A 24,945-nucleotide genomic window follows, 5' to 3' on the forward strand; every position below is an offset into this window, starting at 1 on the left:
GGACGATCCTTGAGATGGAAAGACTATAAATTCACAGTAAGTACACACTATACATGAGTCCTAGCAGGTTTGTGGCACTGATATATTATCACATCCAACTGGCTGTAGGGTTTGTCAGTTACTTATACTAGACAGTAACTGGCTGAATTTTTCCATTTAGATGTCACTGTTTATGCACACACACTCAAATTTTATAAAGGCAATAAACTGAGAAGTAAAATTTGCTTCACAGAAATCAACATTATAGTCAATTCATTTTATAAATAATTCTCTTCCTTAAAAAGGGGGAGACAGTCATATTTTAAAAAGACTTTTTGAAAGTATGATACATACGCTGGTTTAAGAACAAAATCATTTATTTATGCTCCTAACTGGTCCTTTCCTATTTCTATCCTTGCCATGTCATCTGAATGACGACAAATCCTGGGGTTCCTCTCCACTGGAATTTTTCCATCTGGTATTTTTATACCAAATAAACGTAAAGCACAAACTAACATAGTATCAGTTTTTAAGTATTCTTTGAAGCCTAGTAATGTAATAAGTAAGAAAAATGTATATACACTGCAATAAGGGCAGCTTTTTTTCATTTCACCATTCATTCACTTTTACAGGGCAAAAAGTATACCAGAAACTACGTAAATGATGTTACAGCATGAAGGATCTCAAGATAAACTGGGAAAATGATACATGTGCCAGTTTGGTAAAGAGAAATTCATCAAAAGACAGAAAAATACAATGTGACTTGGGAAAAGGTCTATCAGTTAGAATATTCAAGTTGGAATGAAAAAGATTATAATCTGTTTGATAATGTTTATCAAGAAGCAATATATTAAAAATTTTAATGGAAAATGTGAATTCAAGTTTTAAAATTACTATTTGAGGGCAACATCCTCTACATGCAGGAAAACACAAAAAATAAAACAAACAAAACAAATAAACTGAGGAAAACAAACCACTAGGATGACATATCGGAGGTGAAGATGATGCTGTAAACGTGAACCTCCAACATGAGTCACCATTGAGATTACTTGCCACAGATGGGATCGTTTGTCAAAAAGGAAAGGAACAAGCTACCTGACTGCGATCTTAGAAAATACACATTAAATTTTCACGTATGGTATGAAGCACGTTAGGTCAACTCATTTAATATAATCCTGAACTCAATTTTTCAGTTGTTTAAACAGTGTTAAATAACAGTATAGCACAACTACGGAAATGATAAATATTTAAGATTAAAATGTCGGTGGAAAACGTATTTCATACAGATCAAAAGGAAAGCCTTTGCTCACAAATACTCCTGAATAGGAAGCCAAAATAATCCCATTAGAACTTTACGAGAGAAGAGCCCCAAAAGTCCAGTCTGAAAGAGAAGAATAAATATACAAACTATGAAGCAAAACCAGGAATATAGAAGACTTTGAAACATCTACTTATATCCATTTTAATGAACAATTAAAGGATACAATGTGTTAAAGACATATTTAAAAGACTACTAGTGGGAAAAGACAGATGAGTCAAATTTTGTTTATATCCTAAATAATTACAAGAGACTTTGAAAATGTAGTGTAATTCATGTTTTCTTTCCAGTTTAAAACTTTCTATCCATTGCCTCTATCTTTGGTGTCACTGCCACCAAGAAACACAGTATACAGCTCAGAAATCTAATTTCTATCTTCAACTAGGAAAAAGTAAACCAACATTATTCCTTTAAAAATAAGATATAAAGAATGTGATCCTACTTAATTTTGTCTCGTGGTCCCACAATATCCTGAAATGTCATGCCGAAATGTCAAAGTGTAAAAGGGAACATCATCATTTGCTATAATTGCACCAAAAATTTAGCTCCTGTACGCTGGTGTGATGACAGCTAGTAGTACACAGAGGCTACAGAAAGACGTAAAATACGTATGTTTAGCTCACAAGTAGTCAAAGGAAGGTTCAGTTTAATGTGAAACTGGAACATGGACAGCATAATGCCTTCACGTAAATATGCTACAGCTTTGTTCTCTTGCAGTTTAAAGGGATAGTGTAATTACCTTAAATTTACACAAAACATTATGAAACATGGTAGTTGTTCATGATTAAAATAAAATAGCAATGTAAATTAATTTAACAGTGTTAAATATATTCACATGATCACCATTGTGATTCAAAATGGCCACTAATGAAGTCACACAGCAGTATATGTACATAACGTTTGCCACAACAGTGTTTTTAAGTTTGACTTTTTGCAGACCAGGTAATTTCATGAGACAAATAATCTTGTATCAATTCTTTCATATTATGAAAGGAATTAAATGTTGTAAGTAGTTTCATTCCTCTAGGGGGCGGGGGAAGGGAGAACCTCTAAAAAGTCAGTGCAAATTGAAGAGAGTTCTACCTTCTTGAATATTGGAACTTGTAGACCAAGATAGATTCCTATAAGCTGAGGATAAACAAACCTTAAGATATTAAAGAATCTCATAACATTGTCAGCGGCTTTTAGCAGGTATTTGCCACAAAGAGGAATCCCAAGTCCTATAGCAGAGCCTTCTGAGAATATGGTTGCTGTGGCTGAGGTGGCTGTTGACTGCCTCCGGGTTGAGGCAACGATGATGATGTTAAATTATAGTTTGGCACCTGGGACATATTAGTTCCTGCATTCTGGTATATAGTGACATCGGCAGTAGCAGCAGCAGCGGCAGGAGGAGGACTATATACTGAAGCCTGGTTGGGGTATGTATTTCCTTGAACAGAACTGACCATTGTGCTGTGGAGGGGGAAAAAACACTCGATTAGATCAATACTGACTTACACAGCCATGTAGATAAACAGGAAAGCTATTCATTAAACTTTCATTCATTCATTCATTCATTCATTCATTCAACCAATCAATCCATTCCATAAATATTTATTAAACACCTCTAAGAGCCAAACACTGTTATTTTAGGCACTGGGATATCATAAAGAAAGAAGGAAAAAGAGCTTGGAGCTCATCATGAAGCTTAAATTCTAGTAGGAGAAAAAAGGTAATAAATTTATAATATGTCAAGTGGTAATAATGGGTATGAAGAAAAATAAAGCAAAGTAGGAGGACCAAGGGTACCTGGGACAAGAGATTCCAGTCTAGAACAGTGGTAGGGGAAGGCAACGTTTAAAAAGAGAGCCAAATTATGGAAAAAGCCTAAATGTCCATCAACTGATGAATGGATATCAAGAAGATGTGGTTTACATATACAATGGAATACTACTTGGCAATGAGAAAGAATGAAATCTGGCCATTCGTAGCAACGTGGATGGAACTGGAGAGTGTTATGCTAAGTGAAATAAGCCATACAGAGAAAGACAGATACCATATGTTTTCACTCATATGTGGATCCTGAGAAACTCAACAGGAGACCAGTGGGGAGCGGAAGGGGGGAAAAAAAAAGTTACAGAGAGGGAAGGAGGCAAACCATAAGAGACTCTTAAATACTGAAAACAAACTGAGGGTTGATGGGGGGTGGGGGGGGAGGAAAGTGGGTGATGGGCACTGAGGAGGGCACCTGTTGGGATGAGCCCTGGGTGTTGTATAGAAACCAATTTGACAATAAATTTCATAAAAAAAAAATTAAAAAAAAAACAAATAATAAATAAAAATAAATTAAATTAAAAAAAAGTAAAAAGAGAGCTGAAAAAAGTGGGAGAGGGAGTCATACTGATTATCTAGGAGGGGAAAAGTGTACCAGGCAAAGTGAAGAGCAAATACAGAAGCCTTAGAGAAGAGAAAAATGCCAGGCATGTTCAAGGAACAAAGAGGAGGCCATGATGGAGGCAGAGTGAGCAAAGGGGAGAACAGTATAACATTTAGTGGCAGAAGGAAGGGGGAGGACAGCCTTTGAATACATAGTGCCTTAGAGACCACAACAAGGATTCTGTCTGAGTGAGATGAAGACACGGACTGGTTGGTTTGGACAGAAGAGTGATGTAATTTGACTTAGGTTTTAACAGACTCACTTTGCGCCAATGATAGATACAAGGATACCTGAAAGGAGGCCGTCCATGTGAGAGATGACAGTCAGCTAGAGCCATGGTGGACATGGTCAAGAGGGGAGGAAAGGGCGGATTTTGAAGGTAGTGCCATCAACATTTGCTAATGGGAAGTGGTCAAGAATGCCTGAGGTTTTAGAATGGAGTACCTGGTAGAGTGGCCATTCACTGAAAGGAAGACTACAGATAAGCATTACAGTAGATTTGGGGAGGGAGAATCAAAGTACAGTTGTAAACACATCAAGTGAGAGACATAGAAGATTCACAAAAGATAATGGACGGGTCTGGAGTCCAATGAGAGGTCAGGACTAGAAATACATCAAACAGTTATTGGCATACACAGCGTGTTCAGAATCACAGGCCTGAATGAGATCCCCTAGGGAGTGACTACTGAGAAATAAATCATTCACTCAACACTTAGGTGAATACTTCTTATTTGAACCCTAGACCTAGAAACAAGAAAGATAAAGAGGCACTAGGCAAAGAAGACTGAGGAGTGGCAATAAGGTGGAAGGAAAACGAAGAGAGAATGGTCCTGGCCAAGTGGAGACAGTATTTCAAAAAGGACGGGACCACTGGATCTGACAATACAGAAATCACCAGTCCTTGACAAGAGTAGTTCCAGTGCAGTGGGGGAGATGAAAGCTTAATACCCTTGTTTCCCTTACTTCCCTGGAAATATAGGAGCACTGAAAGAAGCCTTCGATCTACCCTGACCACAGTTAGTATCGGTACCATGCCACTGTCAGATTCAGCCTTCCCTCTCGCTGAAAATGATCAGTGTCAGTGCTCCCATCCAAGGCACCCTCCACTGTGCGTGGCTCCTAATCCACCAAAACATTCCTTCAAACTGTTTGCTGCCTCTGCTTCCTCTCTCCCCGTTCCCAACCTGCTATCTGAGTTTCAACTATGTGCAAGGCACTAGGTTAGCTATACAAAGAGAAATACTCAGGGCTTTAATACTGAGATTTCTTCCCCCACCCTTTCTATGAAAAATGTAAAACAATCTATGCACTGGGCAATTGCCCAAAATTTTCAAAATGTTGCCTATTTCTAAACTTTTCAATCGTTACATTGTTTACAAATCAGTCATTTGTAAATTCAATGCTCTTGTACTTGGCACAAATTAAACCAATTCATTATGATCATAGATAATCCACTTACTGCCACGTTCCACCAACTACTGTAACCACTCAAGTAATGATTAAAGGCATTAACCTTTATCATCTATGTGTTGTGTTGTGAGATATAAAGTACTGGAAGAAGTCAGATCTGATGTCATTACTTATATTAGTAAGGGTCACAATACCTGTACGATAAAATGTTGAGGCTAAGTGGTAAGCTCTGGAGCCAAAATGCCTGGTTTTGTAACCTATCTAAGTGGGCCTTAGTCTTACCCACCATGCCTCAGTCTCCTCATCTATAAAAGACGGGTTCTTCATAGGTTATTAGAGTAAATGAGTTAACACATGTAAAGCATAAAGTACAGTGCCTGGTACTTACTGAAACTCCCCATAAATGCCAGCTATTACTGTAATCATTCCTGCTTTGTATTACACCCTTTACCTCAATTTACAGTTCCACCATCCACCCAAGGGCAGATCCTAGCAATTCACCCAATACTTCCCTTTCATATCACTGCTCTGCCCTAGCTCCCTACCTTGTCACCCATATGCAATCATTTGTCAATCTCCTAAATAACTTTCCCCATCTCTTATCATTTTATCCTTTAGACAATCATTTTTGTCTAATATATACAGTCACCCAGCTTCTTACCTAGCCCCTAAGAATTCATCTATATTATTGCCACTTGAAGCCCTTTAATGAGCTTTCCCAGACAGGACCCAACCTCCTTAACATATCTAGGACCATTCATTGTCCTTGTCAGTAACTCCAAGCCTATCTCTTCCCTGTCCCACCAGAGTTGAATCCTTTAGTAAAACTGTACTATTTGATAATGCTTAAAATGTACCACACGTTTTTATAACTCCTTGGTTTACTCCTTCCATGGATATCAAGCCATTTCATACTACCAAAGTCTTTGCTCATGACAGAAAATCTTTCTTACTTTTTTCCTCCAGGCTAAGAATAACAAGCTTGAGCATATTTTCTTGTAAACATTCCCCAAACCACAAGGCTCCTAAAGCATCCTGCAAGTACCTCTATTTGTAATTTATGTGATCGTTACATAATCTGTATGTGTTTGCCTCTAATAACCAGTAAGCACCTTGAGGCTAAGAAACTAAAATCAATGGTCACCTAACATTTGACCAGGGAGTCGAGAATGTTCAATAAAAAAAGGATAGCCTCCCTCATAAATGGTGTTGGGAGAGTTGGATAACCACATGCAGAAAAATGAAATTGCACCTCTGTCTTATACCATTCATAAAAATGAACTTGAAACAGATTAAAGATTTGTATTTAAGCCCTGAAACTCCTAAGGGTGCCTGTGTGGCTCAGTCAGCTAAGCAGCTGACTTTGGCTCAGGTCATGATCTCGTGGTCTGTGAGTTCGAGCCCCACGTCGGGCTCTGTGCTGACAGCTCAGAGCAGGGAGCCTGCTTCCGATTCTCTATCTCCCTCTCTCTCTGCCCTTCCCCTGCTCGCACTCTGTCTCTCTCTCTCTCTGTCTCAAAAATAAATAGATATTAAAAAACAAACAAAAAAAGACTTGAAACTCCTAGAATAAAACAGAGAAAAAGCTCTTCGACACTGGTCTTGGCAGCAATTTCTTGGATGATAACAAAAGTGTAGGCAACAAAAATAAAAATCAGCAAGTGGGACTACATCAAATTACAAAGTGCAGCAAAAAAACCAATCAACAAAATTAAAAGGCAACATATAGAATGGGAAAAAATGTTTTAAATCACGTACCTAATAAGGGGTTAATACCCACAATATATAAAGAACTCCTATAACTCAACAGCAAAAAAAAGAAGAAAGAAAAAACAAAAAACCCTAACGGCCCAATTAAAAAATGGGCAGAGGAACTGAATATACAGTTTCCAAAGAAAACATAAAATGATCAATACGTACATGGAAAGTGCTCAATATCACTAATCATCAGAGAAATGGTAATGAAAACTATAATGAGATACCGCCTCACACATGTTAAAAGGGCGATCATTAAAAAGAAGTATTAGCAAGAATGTGGAGAAAAGGGAATCCTTGTGCAGTGTTGTTGGGTATGTAAACTGGTGCAGCCACTCTGGAAAACAGTATGAAGGTTCCTCCCAAAATGAAAAATGGAACTACCATATGACCCAGCAATCTCATTTCTGGATATATATCTATAGAAACTGAAGTCGGGACCTCATAGAGACATCTGCACTCCCACCTACCCTGCAGCATTACTCACAGTAGCCAAGGTATGGAAACAACCTAAGTGTCCATCAGTGGATGAATGGATACAGATATGGGGTTTATACACACGCATATGCGTGCACGCACACACGCACAGGTACACACAAATGGAATACTCTTCAGGCCCAAGAAAGAAGGAAATTCAGCCATTTGTGACAACTTGGATGAGACCTGAAGACATTATGCTAAGTGAAATAAAACACAGAAAGACAAATACCATATTATTTCACTTATATGTAGAAATCAAAAGAGTCAATCTCAGAGGACAGGTGTGGTTACTAAGGTTTGGGAGTTGAGGAAAATGAGGGAATCCTGAATGAAGGGTATATACTTTCAGTTATAAGATTGAACAAGCTGTCATCTAACGTACAACATGGTAGTTCTAGCTAATAATCTTGTGGTTTAGGAAAGTGCATCAGTACTACCTTACCCAATTACCAGTAAGATCATCATAGGATGACAGAGATCTGGACAAGTGATTGTCCACGAACAAAAAGTGTATGTAAAAGAATAAGAAACTGCCTTCTAGGTATGAACTGAGGGACACTTAAAAACCTGTAAACTGGTGCAGGAAGACAAAAGAAGACAAAATAATTGCTCATGGACCATGATTCGTAATTACAAAGCAGCACACCTCTATCAGGTGTACTTCCAATCCCAATTCTTGCTCTTCCCAATTTTGTTATCCTACATTTATTTTGTCATCAATTTCCTCATTTAAACACATAACACAAGTTTTCTTAAAGTTTTTTTTTTAATGTTTATTTATTTTTGAGAGAGAGAGAGAGAGAGAGAGCGCGAGCATGAGCGGTGGAGGGGAAGAAAGAGAGAGGGAGACACAGCATCAGAAGTTGGCTCGGGCTCCAAGCTGTCAGCGCACAGCCCATCGCAGGGCTTGAACTCACAAACTGCAAGATCAAGACCTGAGCTGAAGTCAGATGCTTAACCAACTGAGCCACCCAGGCACCCCACAAATTTTCTTACATATTTATAAATATATGGTATACATGGGTGTATATATGTGTATGTGCCTTTGTGAAGCCTTTGCAAGAAATTAAAAAATTTATCTCATTGGCCCTAACACAGCACCTGAAATTCCCATCAATACTAAATATTTATTTATCAAATATTTACCAAGTTCCTACCAGGTGTAAAACTCTGGGCTGCACAGTATGCATACAAAGGTGAAAGAGGGGCCTGGGTGGCTCAATCAGTTATGCGTCCTACTCTTGATTTCGGCTCAGGTCATGATTCCACAGTTCATGAGTTCAAGACTTGCATTTGGGTTCTGTGCTGACAGTGCAGAGCCTACTTGGGATTCTCTGTCTCCCACTCTCTGCCCCTCCCCCCTGCTCACGATCTCCACCCGCCCCCTATTAAAACATTAAAAAAAAAAAAAAAAAAAGGTGAAAGAGACTTAGCTCCAGCTCTCCATATTCAATAGTTTAGTTTAGGGATATAAGCAAGTTTATAGTTTAGGGATGTAAGCAAGTTAAAAAGTGACAGTAAAACAGTACACCGTGTGCTGGGGTCCTGTGACAGCAACAGAAGAGGAACAGTGCTGGAGAGGAGGGAAGGCAAAACAGGTGGTCTAGTAAAGACAAAGTTCTAAGAACTAAAGAATAAACAGAATTAGCCAGGTTTTTAAAAAGGGCTAAATATTTTAAGGAAATGTTCTACAAAAAGCACCTACTGAAATGTGCATTTATCTCTTGAGAGATGATATTAACAGCCACAATGTATCAGCAGATGAGGCCCCAGACTACAGAGAAGGACCTGCACCAGGGATTTCCATGACCTGACTGCAGAAGCAGACACAGCAACAGAGGACAAAAGTCAACAAGACACTGCAGCTCTAAAGCACAATGTAAGGTCAAGCACCTACCAACAGATTAGTTCATTTACAAGGACAATTTCTCCAGGCCCTGACCTAAGAACTGTTCCCAAGCAATCTCTAGTAACAAGGTTGCTAGAGCAGTATGTGACACAGTAACAGAGGACTAGCTGGAAAAGAGGCAGCACTTCTGGCTCCACAGTAAAGTATCGAAGAAGTTCCTAGTTACCTTATGTACATTCTCAACAATACCTACCTACCTTGTATCTAGTTTTAAAAAAAAAAAAAGGATGTTACTCTTCCAAGAACAGCTGCTCACTACCAATTTGCTTATGTCCCACCTAAGGGTATTCATATTCCTCCAAACTCAACTTAAAAAAAAAAAAAGTCTTAGAACAGAAAGAGCTACACATAACATTTTTTTCCTAACCTATATAGCCCAGTAGTAAATTCCTTGTTTTTTAATGGCTATAACAGGCCTCCCCATTACCCTTCTTCTTATGGTCACTTCAGAATACTAGATGTGATCACAAAATGACATGTGAAGATCTCTAAGCATCCCCTGTATGACTCTTGAGAATGAATAACACAGTGATGTTAGTAGAGCAGCATTCCTGGGAAACTTCCAACACTAATGGAAAGGTTTCTACAAATTGTGCCTGTGCCAACAAGAAACTTCAGCTGTGCGTCAGAAGAATATCGTGACTTCTAGAATGACACACTGCTGAACTCTTACTGCCTATCTTTTATTCACTTTAAAAGAAAGACTTCAGTTTAGGTTCCCATTGAAGCAGCAAAAACATATCATTATAAATCTCATCATACATAATCATTTAACTACGTGAATAGGCATTAGAATAAATAGCCAAAACATGGGCCTGTCTTTTCATATTCAGCTACTTGATGCATAAACCATAGAGGCATATAGCTTCTTGTATCTCTCCTTTCAAATGGTTTATCTTGCCGTGATATATACTAAATTCCAATGTAGGGCAAAAAGAAGGAAATATTTGTCTTAAGACACATCCCAGAACTATAAATTCTATAACAGTAATGATAAAAACATTTAGATTTCATATGAAATTTGTGGAAGATAATAAATTATAGTTACTGAATTTAAGTTTCATTAAAGTCCTTAGCAAGTATCATCACATACTCAAATAAAAACAAAACCAAATTATGGGCTGGGTTTAAGATGAAACCCATGAAATAATTTACTCTGAAAAAGACCAGAAAACTGGATAAAGCCTCTGCAACAAAGGACAAAAAAGGATACCACTGAGATAGGCAGGAGAGGCAGAGATACCGTCTGGACAAAGAACCCCATCCCAGGCACAGTGATCTACAATTGGGAGAGATCTCAAATACACACACATCTTCCCTGGATAGTGAGGGGTCTGTGCTCAGGGACCCCAACCTTCAGATCCTGCATGAGAAGAGCTCCAAATATGCTGGGTTTTGGAAAAACAATGGTGATTTAATCAAGGAAAGCCACAGACTTCAGGGAACTTGTTCTTGGAAGAGCTAGAGATGGAGACTCACTCAAAACCCAACACTAAAACAACAGTTTGAAAAGCGCCTGGACTCTATGTAAACAAGAAATATTTACTAATCTTGAAGTGCCCACCAGAGAGGCAGGAAACTGTTGGGACTTTCTCCAGGGACAGAGAAACTGGTAGGAGCCATATCGGTGACCTCACCCTACCTTGAGAATGTCAGGGTTAGCAGCTACCATTTTGGAGCTATCTAGCCTACTGCTAGCTAGAGCCACAGTGAAGAACTCTGCCCACACCAGCACAGCCATGAGAAATGGTCAGGTGAGGGCAAGAGCCATGCCTGCCACCACACTGCAGCACATCTGTGAGTCACGGCCCAATCAGGCACCAGCCCTACCCACCCCCACACCACAGACTGGGCCCTGACACAGCAGACAAGCATGCACAATCCACACAGGGGACACCCTGCGAGCACCAAGCTCTGCTCAGAAGGGATTATGCTTCTTGTGCTCCACACAAGGCCACTCCTTCAAGACAGAGAGGTAGTTAATCTACCTAACACAAAGAAACAAACATGGAAAGTCAGGCAAAATGAAGAAACAGAGTAGTATGTTCCAATGAAAGAACAAGAAAAAAATATCAGAAAAAGACATTAATGAAACTGTAACAAGCAACCTCATAGAGTTCAAAGTAATGATCATAAAGAAGCTCAGAAACTGATCACACTTCGAAGAAAAATGGATGAACAGTTTTATCTTGAACAAAGAGAGAGAAAATATAAGAAAGTACCCAACAAAAGTTATGCAACTGAAAAATACAATAAATGAACTGGAATGTACAAGGCAGGTACAACAGCAGGCTGGATGAATCCAAAGTTTGATCAGCAAACTGGAATTCAAAGCAACAGCACTCATCCAGAAGGAACAGAAAAGAAAAAAAGAAAAAATAAATAAAACAAATGAAGACCTTTAATAAAATATCAAGCAGAATAGCATTCCCATTACAGGGTCCCAGAAGGAGAAGATAGAAAGAAAAGACCAAAAAACTTACTCTGAAGAAATAATAGCTGAAAACTTCCCCTTATCTGGAGAATGAAATGAACATACAGGTCCAGGAAGCTCAGAGAGCTTCAAAAGACATGAACCCAAAAGATCTACACCAGGACACATTATAACTACAACAGTGAAAGTTAAAGAGAAAATCTTAAAAGCAGTAAGAGAAAAACAACTTATTACATACAAGAAAAACCCCATAAGGCTATCAGCAGATTTTTCTGTAGAAACTGAAGGTCAGAAGATAGCATTTATAGTGCTAAAAGAAAAAAACTTCCAACAAAGAATCATCAAGCAAGATCATCACTGAAAATTGAAGGAGAGATTAAAAGTGTTCCAGATAAACAAAAGTTAAAGGAGTTAATCACCACTAAACCTGGCTTTTCAAGAAATGCTAAAGGGATGACTTTAACATGCAAAGAAATGGCACCAATTAATAATAAGAAAATATACAAAAGCAAAAATCTCATTGGGAAAGGTAAAAACATAGTAAAGGTAGATCACTCACTTATAAAGCAAGTATGAAGATTAAAAACCAAAAAGAGTAAAATTAATTAAAATGCAATAATTAGTTAAGGGATGCTAAAATAAAAGTGCAAAATGACACATCAAAAATATAAAAACTGGGGGTAGTGGGAAAAATGTAAAGTTTTGGAATGTGTTCAAATTTAAGTTACTATCAACTCAAAACGGACTGTTATATACATAGTAAGTTATATGTGAATGTCATGGTAACCACAAAGCAAAAACTTCTAATAAGTACATAAGAGAAAATGTAAAAAAAATCTAAACATACAATGAAGAAAGCCATCAAACCACAAGAGAGTAGACAAAGAAAAGGAACAGAAAAGAGCTTTGAGAACAATTAACAAAATAGTAAATATACACCTTGATAGGTATATATTTACTTTAAATGTAATATATAATTACTTTAAATGAAAATGGACTAAACTCTCTAATGAAAAAAAGATGAAATAAATGAATAGATTTAAAAAAAATGACCCATCTATATGCAGCCTACAAAAGATGTACTTCAGAAGGAAGTCCAGAAACAGACTGAAAGTGAAGGGCTAGAGAAAGATATTCCATGCAAATGGAAACAAAAATAAAGCTGAAGTAGCTGTACTCACATTAGACAACACAGGCCTTAAAAGACTGTAATAACAGACAAAGAGCATTACACAATGATAAAAAGGTCCAATCCCAAAAAGACATAACGTTTAAAAATATATATGCATCTAACATAGAAGCAACAAGATAGATAAAGTAAACACTGACAGACCAAAAGACAGGAATGGACAGTAATACAGTAATAGTAAAGGACTTTAACACCTTACTTACATCAATGGATAGATCATCCCAACAGAAAATCAATACAAAACATCAGCCTTAAACAACACATTAGACCTGACGAACTTAGATATTTATAGAACACACCATGCAAAAGGAAGAGAATACACATTCTTCTCAAATGCATGTGGAATATTTTCCAGGACAGACCATATGTTACACTACAAAATAAGACTCAATAAATTCAAGAAAACTGAAATCATATCACGTATCCACTATGGCCACAATAGTATAAAAACTAGAAATCAATTACAAGAAGAAAACTGGGAAAACTACAAATATTTGAAGATTAAATACTACGCTACTGAACACCACTGAATCAAGAAAGAAAGAGAAATAAAAAAAAAACAAAACACCTAGAGACAAATGAACAGAAATATGACATAGTACAATCTATAGGATTCAGCAAATGTAGTTCTAAGAGGGAAGATCAGAGCAATATAGGCCTACCTCAAGAAACCAGAAAATCTCAATCTAACTTTCCACATAAAGGACCTGGAAAAAGAAGAACAAATGAAGCCCAAAGTCAAGAAAAATAAGGAGATAATAAAATCAGAGAAGTAAATAACAGAGACACATAAAATAAATACATACACACATAAATAAAACTAAGACCTGGTTCTTTGAAAAGATAAAGAAACTCAAACCTTTATGAGAAAGAGAGGGCTCTAGTAAACAAAATCAGAAATGAAAAGTTTTAACTGACCCCACAGAAATACAAAGGATGAGGAGCAACTACTACAAATATATGCCAACAAATTGGAAAAGGTAGAAACAATGGAAAAATTACTAGAAACAATCTTCCAAGGCTAAATCATAGAGAAATAGAAAATCTGAATAGACCAGTTACTGTAAGATTGAATCAGTAATCAAAAATCTATCAATGAACAAAATTCAGGACTAAACAGCTTCACTGGTGAATTCTACCAAATATTCAAAGATTTAATAACTATCTTTTTCAAACTCTTCCAAAAAATGAAGAGGAGAGACTACTTCCAAAATCATTTCATGAGGCCAGCCTTACCCTGATACCAAAACCAAATATGGAAATCACAAAAAAATGTCATTACAAACCTATCGCTGATGAACATTGATTCAAAAATCAACAAAACATTAGCAAATCAAATTCAACAGTACATTAAGAGGATCAAACACTATGATATCAAATGACATTTATTACAGGGATGCAAGGATGCCTCAATATCCACAAATCAAACAATGTGATACACCACATTAACAAAACTAAGGACAAAGATCACATTTCAACAGATACAGAAAAAGCATTTGACGAAATCTAACATCTACTTCTGATAAAAACCCTCAACAGAGGGTTGAGGTACAGAGGCACCATGGGTACAGAGGCACCATTAGTCAACATAAGAAAAGATATAATGACATAGGCACAGCTAACGTTATATTCGATGGTAAAGAGCTGAAAGCTTTTCCTCTAAGATCAGTAAGAAGACAAGAATGTCCACTCTTGCCACTTTTAGTAAGCATAGTATTAGAAGTCCTAGCTACAGCAATTAGGCCAAAAAAAATAAAAAGAAGCAAGGATGGAAGGAAGGGAGGGAAGGAGGGGGGAAGAGAATGTATCCAAACTGGAAAGGAAGAAGTAAAACTGTCACTATTTCCAGATGACAGGAGAGTACATGGCGATAAGCCAAAAGACACCACCAAAACAACTGTCAGAATACATGAATTCGGTAAAGATACTTGACAAAGATTTTATAAACACACAAAATCAATATATAGAATTGTAGCATTTCTTATATACTCATAATGACTTATTAGAAAGAGGAACTAAGAAAATAATCCCATTTACAGCTGCATCAAAAAGAATAAAACACCTAGAAATAGATTTAACGAAGGAAGTGAAAGACCTGTACACTGAAAACTGTAAGACACTAATGAAAAAAACTGAAGATGACACAAAAAAAAGAAAAATATTTTGTACTCATGGTATGGAAGAACTAATGCTGTTCAAGTCTCCATACTATCCAAATCAATCTACAGATTCATTGCAATCTCTATCAAAATTCCAAGAACTAGAACAAACAGTTCTAAATTTTGCATGGAACCAAAAAAAAAAAAAAAAACAAAAAAAAAACCCAAATAGTAAAAGCAATCTTGAGAAGAAACGACAAAGTTGGAGGTATCATGCTCCCTGATTTCAAAGTATACTACAAAGCTATGGTAATCAAAACAGTATGGTATCAGCATAAAAAGAAACACACTGATCAGTGGAACAGAATTGGGAGCTCAGAGTTACACCCACACCTATATGGACAATTATTTTACAACAAAGGAGCCGAGAACATGCAATGAAGAAAGGACTGTATCTTTAATAAATGGTGTTGGAAATACTGAACAGCCAAATAGAAAAGAATGAAACTGGACTACCAGCTTACACCATACACAAAAATGAATTCAAAATGGAGTAAAGAGGGTGCCTGGGTGGCTCAGTCAGTTAAGTGTCCAACTTCAGTTCAGGTCATGATCTCACAGTTCATGAGTTTGAGCCCCGCGTCAGGGTTTGTGCTGACAGCTTGGAGCCTGGAACCTGCTTCAGATTCTGTGTCTCCCTCTCTCTCTTTGCCCCTCCCTTGCTCTCTCTCTCTCTCTCTCTCTCTCTCAAAAATAAACATTACAAAAATATATACAAAATGGATTAAAGACTTGAATGTAAAACTTGATGCCATAAATTTCCTAGAAGAAAACACAAGCGGTAATAAGCTCCCTGACATCAGTCTTAGCGATATCTGTATGGCTCGGACTCCAAAGACAGAGAAACAAAAGAAAAAAATAAACAAATTACATCAAAATAAAAAGCTTCTCCTCACCAAAAGATACCATCATCAAAATGAAAAGCAACCTACTGAATGGGAGAAAGTTTTTGCAAATCATGTATCTGACAAGGATTTACCCAAAATACATAAAGAATTCACACAACTCAACAACAAAAAATACAAACCATCCAATTTAAAAAGTGGGCAGGTGATACGAATAAACATTTTTCCAAAGAAGACATACAGGATGGCCAAGAGGCACAGGAAAGACGCTCAACATCAGTACTTATCATGGAAATACAAATCAAAACTACAATGAGATATTATCTTACACCAATTAAAATGGGTATTATCAAAAAAGACAAGAAATAGCAAGTGCCGATGAGGCAGTACAAAGAAGAGAACCATCACATACTGTTGGTGGGAACGTAAAGTGGTGCAGCCAACATTTGGAGATCCCTCAAAAAATTAAGAACAGAACTACTCTACGATCCAGCTCTTCCGCTTCTGGATATGGTAATTACCTGAAGAATACAGAAACATCGATTCGAAAAAGTAGAGCCCCCCTTTTGTTCACTGCAGGATTATTTATAATAGCTAAGAAATGGAAATAACCTAAATGTCCACCGATAAATTAATGGATAAAGAAGATGTACGTGGGGTGCGTGTGCCTGTGTAGAAGTACGTACAGTGTACATATACTACAGCCCTAAAAAAAAAAAAAAATTAAATCTTGCCATTTGAGACAACATGCATGGACCTTAGAAATATGTCATGCTAAGTGAAATAAGTCAGAAAAAGACAAATAGACAATATGATTTCACCCACAGGTGGAATCTAAAAAACAAACAAACAAACAACGAAACCAAACTTAAAAGAGAACAGACTGGTGGTTTCCCAGAGAGGAAGGGGGTGATGGGGTAGCTGGAATGTGTGAAGAAGGGTGATGGATGGTAACTGGACTTTCAGTGGTGATCACCTGGCAGTGCATACAGATGTACAATTATAACGTACATCTGAAACTTCACATAACGTTATACGGCCAATTTTACTTCGATAAAAAGAAAAATGATAGGAAATTTTAAAAGGACAGAACCGAGACCTGAATACAGCCGTTCAATGAGTCAGTAAGACAGAGGAATAGCCTTCTGGCTAGTAATGCAATACTGCAAGGGGTCCTGTAGGACCCACTCATCACCGTAAAGAGGGCTGACCATCTGATATTGGTGACGGCATCCATCTATCCTAGGTTGTTCTTATGCAGTTCTTACGGTTACAGATGAGTGGAGGCATTTAAGAGTTGTAAGAGCACTAACTGCAAACAGTAGTCAAATAACAGTCAAAACTCAAATTACTTAGGGTAAGAAGCCTGAGTCTGCTGACTGGGAAGGGCTGGGTTTACAGATGGCGGAACAGCTCCTTGGCTGAGAGAAGACAGCTGCTCTGGGGGAAGACTGTAGCTCCTGAGATGGCTCATCTGTGCGCTCCCTGCAACCAGGTAAGCACCACTCTGAGGAGGCCCTGGGTACACCTAGAACAGGTCATGATTAAAAAAAAAAAAAAAAAAAAATTAGACTTTCTAAGATTTTAACAGGTGTGCCAAAATTTCTTTGTAGAGGCATTCAGTTACAAAGTGAACAACGAAAGCTCCAAAAACTTTTTAAAAGTTACTTCTTTTGACAGGTATTTTAAAGAATACTTTTCAGTGAAGTGGGCTTTCTGATCATTTTTGTTCTTAGGTAAACAAACCATGAGCTACACTCAGGTTTATTTCATACAGAAACAATAAAGGAACTTATCTTGAAACTAATATTATCTCTCTTTCCATACTGATATTTTAAGTACTTTCATAAAAGGAATCTCAAAAAATGTTTAAGAAGTCTCTTTGAATTCAGTTTTATATCAATAGCCTGCATGTGCTTATAGATACAATTTGTATTTCCTAAATTACAGTTTAGTGAACACAGAGCAAGCTAACTTTCTAAAGCAGGGATGAGCAAAAACATTTTTGCAAAAGTCCAGATAGTAAATATTTTAGGCCTTGTGGGCCTTTCTGTCACAACTACTGAACCGCCCATATAGAAAGTAGCCGGAAACAATGTAAAAACAAATGAGAATGGCTGTTATAGCAAAGGTTTATTCAAAAACAAAAACAAACACAAAAAACAGGTGGGAGGTTGGATTTGGCCCTTGGGCTATGCATCCAGAAACAGTATTTTAATCTAATGGGATTGATCTCTTAAATGCCCAAAATCTAAAGCACACAAAATACTCTAATTTTCTATAGTATTCATTCAATCTTTCCATTTCACATGTTTGAAAAGAGAACTGTGTATGTGGTCAGATTTTTGCCAGCTGTTGAGATAGTAACACAGTCATCAGGAGAGAAGACAATCATCTCAGCACTTCGTTTAAGCCCTAAGAGACTGACCATACATACATCAGAATACAGAAGGTGTTCACTATAAACAGAGGTATTCCAGTCCTCTTAAAAGCATTTTTTTTTTTTTTGTATTTGCAAATGGAACATGAAGAGGAATTTTTTTGCTAAAACTGGTATCAAGAGCCGTGAGTACGTGTCATCTAGCCTCACACTGGACAAGTGTGGCTGGTCAACTCCAGGGATCCGGTCCCTCATTTCGAGGAAAGTGGGCCATGTTATAAGAAAAAAATTAATTTGCACAAAGTTTATGCCACCCACATAAATAAAATGGAATGCCTGGCTAGGTCCCTATACAGTGACCATACTGAGTTTGTGGGAAAAGGGCTCCTGAAACAGTCACTTAAGGTGAAGAAGGAGGATGCATTCTATGCCTTCTCATGTAAAGGAAGATGGAAACATTCAGATTAAAGCCACTTACTATAAAACCCAAAACTGTAGATTCTCAGAAAAAATTCGTAGTAATTAGACAATTTACTCAGACAGAAGACATGGTTCTTAACCAGATAATTATATATGAAGCTTTAAAAATATACAGATGTTTCGGCCTTTCTCTTGAACATTCTGATTCAGTAGTCTGGGGTGGGGAGAAGCAACCTGTATTTTTTTTTAAATGTTTGATTCTGATGCACACCTTTGAAGAAAAATAATATTGTGAAAAGAATTACTGGAATAATTAGTATATTATACACTGTATTTGTCAAGTAAAAAATTCTTTTAAACTTTGTTCTAAGCATTACTTTTAGAAAGTTTCAAATCTTACAAAACACAGCTATTCCAAATAATCTCAAACATAGTTGAGAATTTAAAATGATATACTTGAATTTTTAAAAGCTTACCTGAGAACCAGAAACACCAGATGACTGCATATAATACTGCTGATTCTGTAATTTTGCATACATGGAATACATTGGATCTTCATTCATTAACTTGGTATACAATGAAAGTGCTTCCATCACTTTAACATTAAGTTCTGAGAGTTCTGAATGTTTTCTGAAATATTACAGAGTAATTTCAAATACAATTGCTAATTAAATGATACAATGTTCTAAATATGACCACACACAAAAATAGCAAAAAGTAATATAAGTAGACATTACTTTAACCTTATGACAGAAAATATCCTGTATTCTAGCTCCAGGGCAACCAAAACTATCTAAGGTATGGTGCTGGCAGAACTCTAGCTTATTGTACTTGACTTTATCTTGAAATAACTAGGTATCCCTAATAAATAACAGATGGGTGAGTCATCTGTGGGCTCTGGTAATGTCACTTATAGCATTACAATGATTAGAACAGCTAGGTATTATTTTTTAAAAAGACTAATATAATTAAGATCAAATAAATTCTCACTTAAAAAAAAAAAAAAAAAACGCAGGAAGATGGGTCCAATTCTAATTCCCACATCTAGTGGAAAACAACTGAATGAGAACTGGTACCTCTGGCAGATCTTTGGCATATTTTTAAAATAAAAATAAATAAAATTAAAAGGCAGCTCTATCCCAGCATACACTTAGAACTTCAGCAAAGAAGACACACAATATAGACATAGCACATGTTCTTTTACCTATCAATATCTTCCAGCTTTTCATCAATGAGAGGTCCCATCTGGTGACACATTGCTAAGATAACAAGATTTAAAGAAATATAAGACAACACAGCAAAGAAAAGCTTATCTGTGATAGATACTCATATAGGCAAGACTGGGTCATAGAAGAATGAGAAGTGTTCACATTTTTCTATATCATTTTAAATTTTATTTAAATATAAAACCATTCTGTAACAGAACACTACAGACAAGCTCTAATTATTCTTTACGTTCAAGGTCAATGGAAAACAAAGTTTACCTTCAAGATGAAGTAACTCTGGAAGATCTGGTTGGTCATCACTGGGATCTGTACTCTGCAACATCTGTAGCAACTGGTCCATTTTGTCCTACAAGAATTAGATAGTTAATACAAAAAGCAACAAATCATTATGCAACGATATGTTCTCATTTCATTAATTAGATAATGGATGAAAAACTTTTATATTTCATACAGAGACTCCAATTTTGCTTTTATGTATTTACTATCCACGTATTCTCTTTAGTACCAAGTGAAGTCAGAGCCTTGAAAGCTCTTCCTACTTATTTTTCAAACTGCTCACGGAGACTCTCTTATATGAGAAGAAGAGAGCCATGTTTCAACTTACAACGTGTGAGTTCTTCGATCTGTTATGTCATGGTTGTGGAATTCCGTGTCACTTTGTTTTGGAGCAGCTGGTACCCTTGCCATGCTGACAGGTGTAACTTCGCTCTCAAGATGGCATTACCTATGACTAACAGCTCAGTTATTACTTCTCCACCATGGCGAATCCAGCAGCTGCTTTAGCAAGGCACAGCTCAGCTATAGTACAGCTCTTCTTCTAAGTAGGGCCATAAGATCTTATTCTATATTTTCTTCCCACCAATGTTTCAGTCTGTCATAAAGGAAGCAGTAAGATTGTGGCTTCTCTCCTTTCCTATGTAGGGAAAGGCTGGAAGGATCCCAAAGCAAGGACTCAGATCTATCACAGAATATTCCCTTGCAAAAACCAATGGACCTAATGAAACCATCATTACATAAACACATCTGTATATTACACAAGTACATATGTACTTAAATTTAAATTTTTAAAAATCAAAATACTGATCTCATGTACCAAAGAATGATAGTGTAATAATTACGAACTTCTCTCCATGCATGGTTCTTACATGGTTATATTACTAAACACAGGTACATTAGGTAAACAGTGTAAAAGACTACCAATTCTAAGCAGTCATTTAAACTAAAACCAAAATGCTATTTCTGGGGCGCCTGGGTGGCTCAGTCGGTTAAACGTCCGACTTCGGCTCAGGTCATGACCTCACAGTCCATAGGTTTGAGCTTCGCATCGGGCTCTGTGCTGACAGCTCAGAGCCTGAAGCCTGCTTCAGATTCTGTGTGTCTCTCTCTCTCTCTTCTCCTCCCCTGTTTGTGCTCTCTCTCAAAAATAAGTAAATTATTTTTAAAAATAAATAAATGCTATTTCTGCAAAGAACAGATTGAGAGATGAACTAATCACTGGATGGTGAAAGTCGCACAAGTACATAAAAAACTTCTAAAGTCACAAGAATTTTGTATTTTGAAATGGATACCAGTTTTTAATGTAAAAGAGTCACCATTTTAATTTTAAATAGTCTAAAACGGAAGGCGTGCTACAGAAAAGACTGCTTACAGCAAAAAAAAAGTGGGGGGAGAAGGGGGGTAATGTGACAGTCAACTAACATGTGGATAATTTTTGTTTTAAACACCACACTCTATTTGAAATTACCTAGAATCGAAGACATGAGGTTTGTTATACGGACCACCAGGCTGACTCGACACGCATTTTCTTATGTAATGCAACTGCCCAAATGTTAAGTTTCCCTGACCCCGTCAAATTCGCTGGCTCTCAGCACAATCTGCAGTCGGTTTCTCTAAAAGAGCACTCTTCAAACTTTGTTTCCGGTTCCCTCCAGAAGAAGGCTAAAAACCTATAAAATCCCTTCACTTATTTTTAAGATGACATATCATTTTTCATCATAAGTTTAAGATATTACAAAGGATGTAATTTCCAGAGCATTAAATAATGATCTTTGTAAATGAAACAGTCATATATTCTATTAACTATATTCAATCCAAAGAAAAATTCACTACACTAGTGTTTGTAATAATCAAAAAACCTCAAAAAACTGCAAACAACCTAAGGGTCCAAAAGAAGAATAATTAAATCATGCCAAGTCCATTCTATGGAATATTAAGCAGAAATTTTAAATAATGAGGTACAGAATAAGACTATAGAGACAGTTTCAAGGAGAATCTTTGCTTTGTCTATATTGCCTGAATTTTTATAACATAAAATACATGCATTAATCAAGTAATCACTTTTTTTAAAACAAGACAAGTATTTCAACTTCAATACCAAGTATGAACCACTTTCACAGAAGAAATCACTTACTTCATCAATAAAGGCTTGTTCCGGTTCTGGCTCTATTGTTTCTACCTGAACATCATCACTAAATTGTACCGTCTTCTTCTCCGTTTTAACTGCAAAACATGTAATATTCACCTTTTCCTTATAAGAAATTTAAAATTCTATTTCAAAGCACTTCAAATTCTATGAGAGAATCTGGATTTTTCTCAATATTCCCTTTGATCTGGGAGACGTAGTTTAAGGGGTCATTAAGACAACAGATTTAGACAAAAATGACAGAACATTATTTTGTGGAATTCCGTGAAGATTTCTTAATTTTCTCTTCTAAGATTTTACATTTTCCTGGAAAGACACTTCACTAAAAATAAAAGGGATATTTCCAAAGCAAAGATTAATCACTTACTACATATGAGAATTTAGTGAACTGGTGGGCAAAAAGTTAAGTTTTAGAAGTAAAGTTCTTTCACAAGTAAAGTTTTACATAAATGAACTCTGCAATCAAAATAAACTCTCTTTTAAATTACCAGTCCTTTCAAAGAAAAGTCTCATTTGAAAGACCACACTATTTCATTGTAGTGAACTGGAAAGTTAGGCATATGTTTTTTGGCATGCCATTCAGTGTTTTTACTAAGAGAATCAATGACATCCAGGTCAGTGGAGGACTTTACAAGTAGCACTGGCAGTGATCTGAATTTTCCACTAAATCGGCCTACATTTTTTAGTTGCATTACTCTTTGAAATAACACTGTGGTTATGAAGGGACCTGCAAACCACTGACCAGACGCACATTATTTCTCTTGCTCAACAAAGCAATCTTTAAAAACTATTCAATGTATCACTAACTAGTAAATACAAGGTTATGATTAATAGAGCAATTAACCTTCTCCCCACAAATCCTGAGAGGTCCATACAGCTTTAAAGGAATGAACTTTCTGTATTTTTCATCCTTGTATCAATGTGGTCAATTGGTATTCATAACAATGTTAAGAAGAAACTATAAAAAGGGGGTTGGGAACAGAGCAGAAGTAAGGAAAGGAAATGTATTATTAAACTATTTAATGTGTGTAATAGAATATTACATTTCCCCCCAGTGACTCTCTTATACTAGGAAATACGCCCATTTTAAAATGAGGTTAACAGCAGCACAGTAATATTAAAAGTTCGTGCACAGGAGAAAGCTGATGTATGACACAGCCTGGATCTGAATGCCAGCCTATCTGGCTCTACCAGTCCACATGCTGGAATCTGGCCAATGATTTTACTCTGAGAACAGGAGCTCCTATCACTCATGTATTCTGTATTGTGTGCTTCTGTATAAAATGCAGATAATGTAATCTCCAACGTAAGGAATACATTCATTCCACGTAAGTCACCATAAAGCAAAATTCTATACAAAACACTTTCAGCTGGTTTCATTTTCCCTTGGGGGTAAAAGAGACATGTGCTAGAGGTATTTTTGCTTTTTATATCTTGAGCTATTAACAAGTAGGAAGCTGGGAAAGCACGCATTGGCTGCTACCCATAAGAGAACACACGGAGGACTCGACCTCGTGCCAGCCGACCATGTACAAGTTGTCAGTGTTTTCCTCACAGGCACCGATACTATTACTACGCACGTGTGCACGTCTGTGTATAGTGTGTGTGCACGTGCGTATGTGTGTACATGTATAGACATGTGCACGAAACAAACTGTTTTCACAGTATCTACCACACTTCCAAAGAAAAAACAAGCTAAGCAGGGTGGGTACTTCTCCTTGCCAGTAAGTAAAGTGGGCTTCTGATTCCTCACAAAGAATAGCATGATGACGATCATGCTAACATTGCTTTCCCAAGTTCAATAACTACATTTCTATGACAGAAGCTCTGCTGTTCCAGTTCTCCTCTTTACAGAAGTCCGGAGAGAAACACAGGAAGAAGAGCTAGAGTATTCATTTTAACACTGCACTCTACACGATGGGGGACAAGATGAGACGGCTACATGATCGATACAAGATCTTGGATCTCAGATTGAACACAAGTCCAAGACCATTCTATCCTTTCCAACAGCTGATTCAGGACAAAAACAAAAAACCCCAACACCCAAAAAACAAATTAAAAAAACCACCAGCATAAACGCAGGTTAAAAAGCCGGCACACAATACACTGCCATCTTAAATAGGTTCTACGACATATTTCTTGGGTTCTAACAAAAAAGAACTACATTATTAGGACGGGTAGCAGGAATCTGTCTCTGCTATAAATCTGTCATGAAATGACACAAGATAACCTGGGAATCATCAGAAGACAGCATCGTTTCATTACAGATAAAAGTAGTATCTGATTTGCTGTTAAAGCCTTCTCTTGAAAGAAAAGTGTTCCTGTATTTTTTCAAGAAAAGTATATGTGTTGTTTTATGTATACATATATAGGTATATATGTACGTATATACACACATACTTATGTATCATTTACTGCATAAATATTTATATAGTCTATATTTTGGGTAAGATTCAGTACTGGTTTGGGTAAGATTCATTCCAGTTGCTGGAAATGAAAAGGTGACTAAGACAAAGATCCTTCTTTAAATTCTTGTAAACTAAAAAAGACCTAAGCATCTTGCAATTTGTAACTTTCTTTGACCCCTCGTACTCACTTTATAG

The 24,945-nt window shown here is 36.8% G+C and overlaps 1 protein-coding gene across 2 annotated transcripts in view; it reads right to left on the reverse strand.

The window, feature by feature from the left end:
- Nucleotides 1-1,425: 1,425 nt before the first annotated feature.
- Nucleotides 1,426-24,945, reverse strand: part of STAM (signal transducing adaptor molecule) — a 76,856-nt gene continuing 53,336 nt past the window's right edge. For both annotated transcript variants that reach the window (XM_019460653.2, XM_053894652.1), the window contains 6 exons: nt 22,331-22,419; nt 20,179-20,266; nt 19,899-19,953; nt 19,171-19,324; nt 17,247-17,422; nt 1,426-2,749 (listed from right to left, as the gene is read on the reverse strand). In XM_019460653.2, coding sequence (XP_019316198.1) covers nt 2,518-2,749; nt 17,247-17,422; nt 19,171-19,324; nt 19,899-19,953; nt 20,179-20,266; nt 22,331-22,419 — 794 coding nt within the window. In that variant the 3' untranslated portion in view covers nt 1,426-2,517. The remainder of the gene's footprint in view (nt 2,750-17,246; nt 17,423-19,170; nt 19,325-19,898; nt 19,954-20,178; nt 20,267-22,330; nt 22,420-24,945) is intronic.

The sequence above is a fragment of the Panthera pardus genome, unplaced genomic scaffold, assembly GCF_024362965.1.
Source record: "Panthera pardus isolate Hobbes unplaced genomic scaffold, ASM2436296v1 HiC_scaffold_6, whole genome shotgun sequence".
Classification (NCBI taxonomy): Eukaryota; Metazoa; Chordata; class Mammalia; order Carnivora; family Felidae; genus Panthera; species Panthera pardus.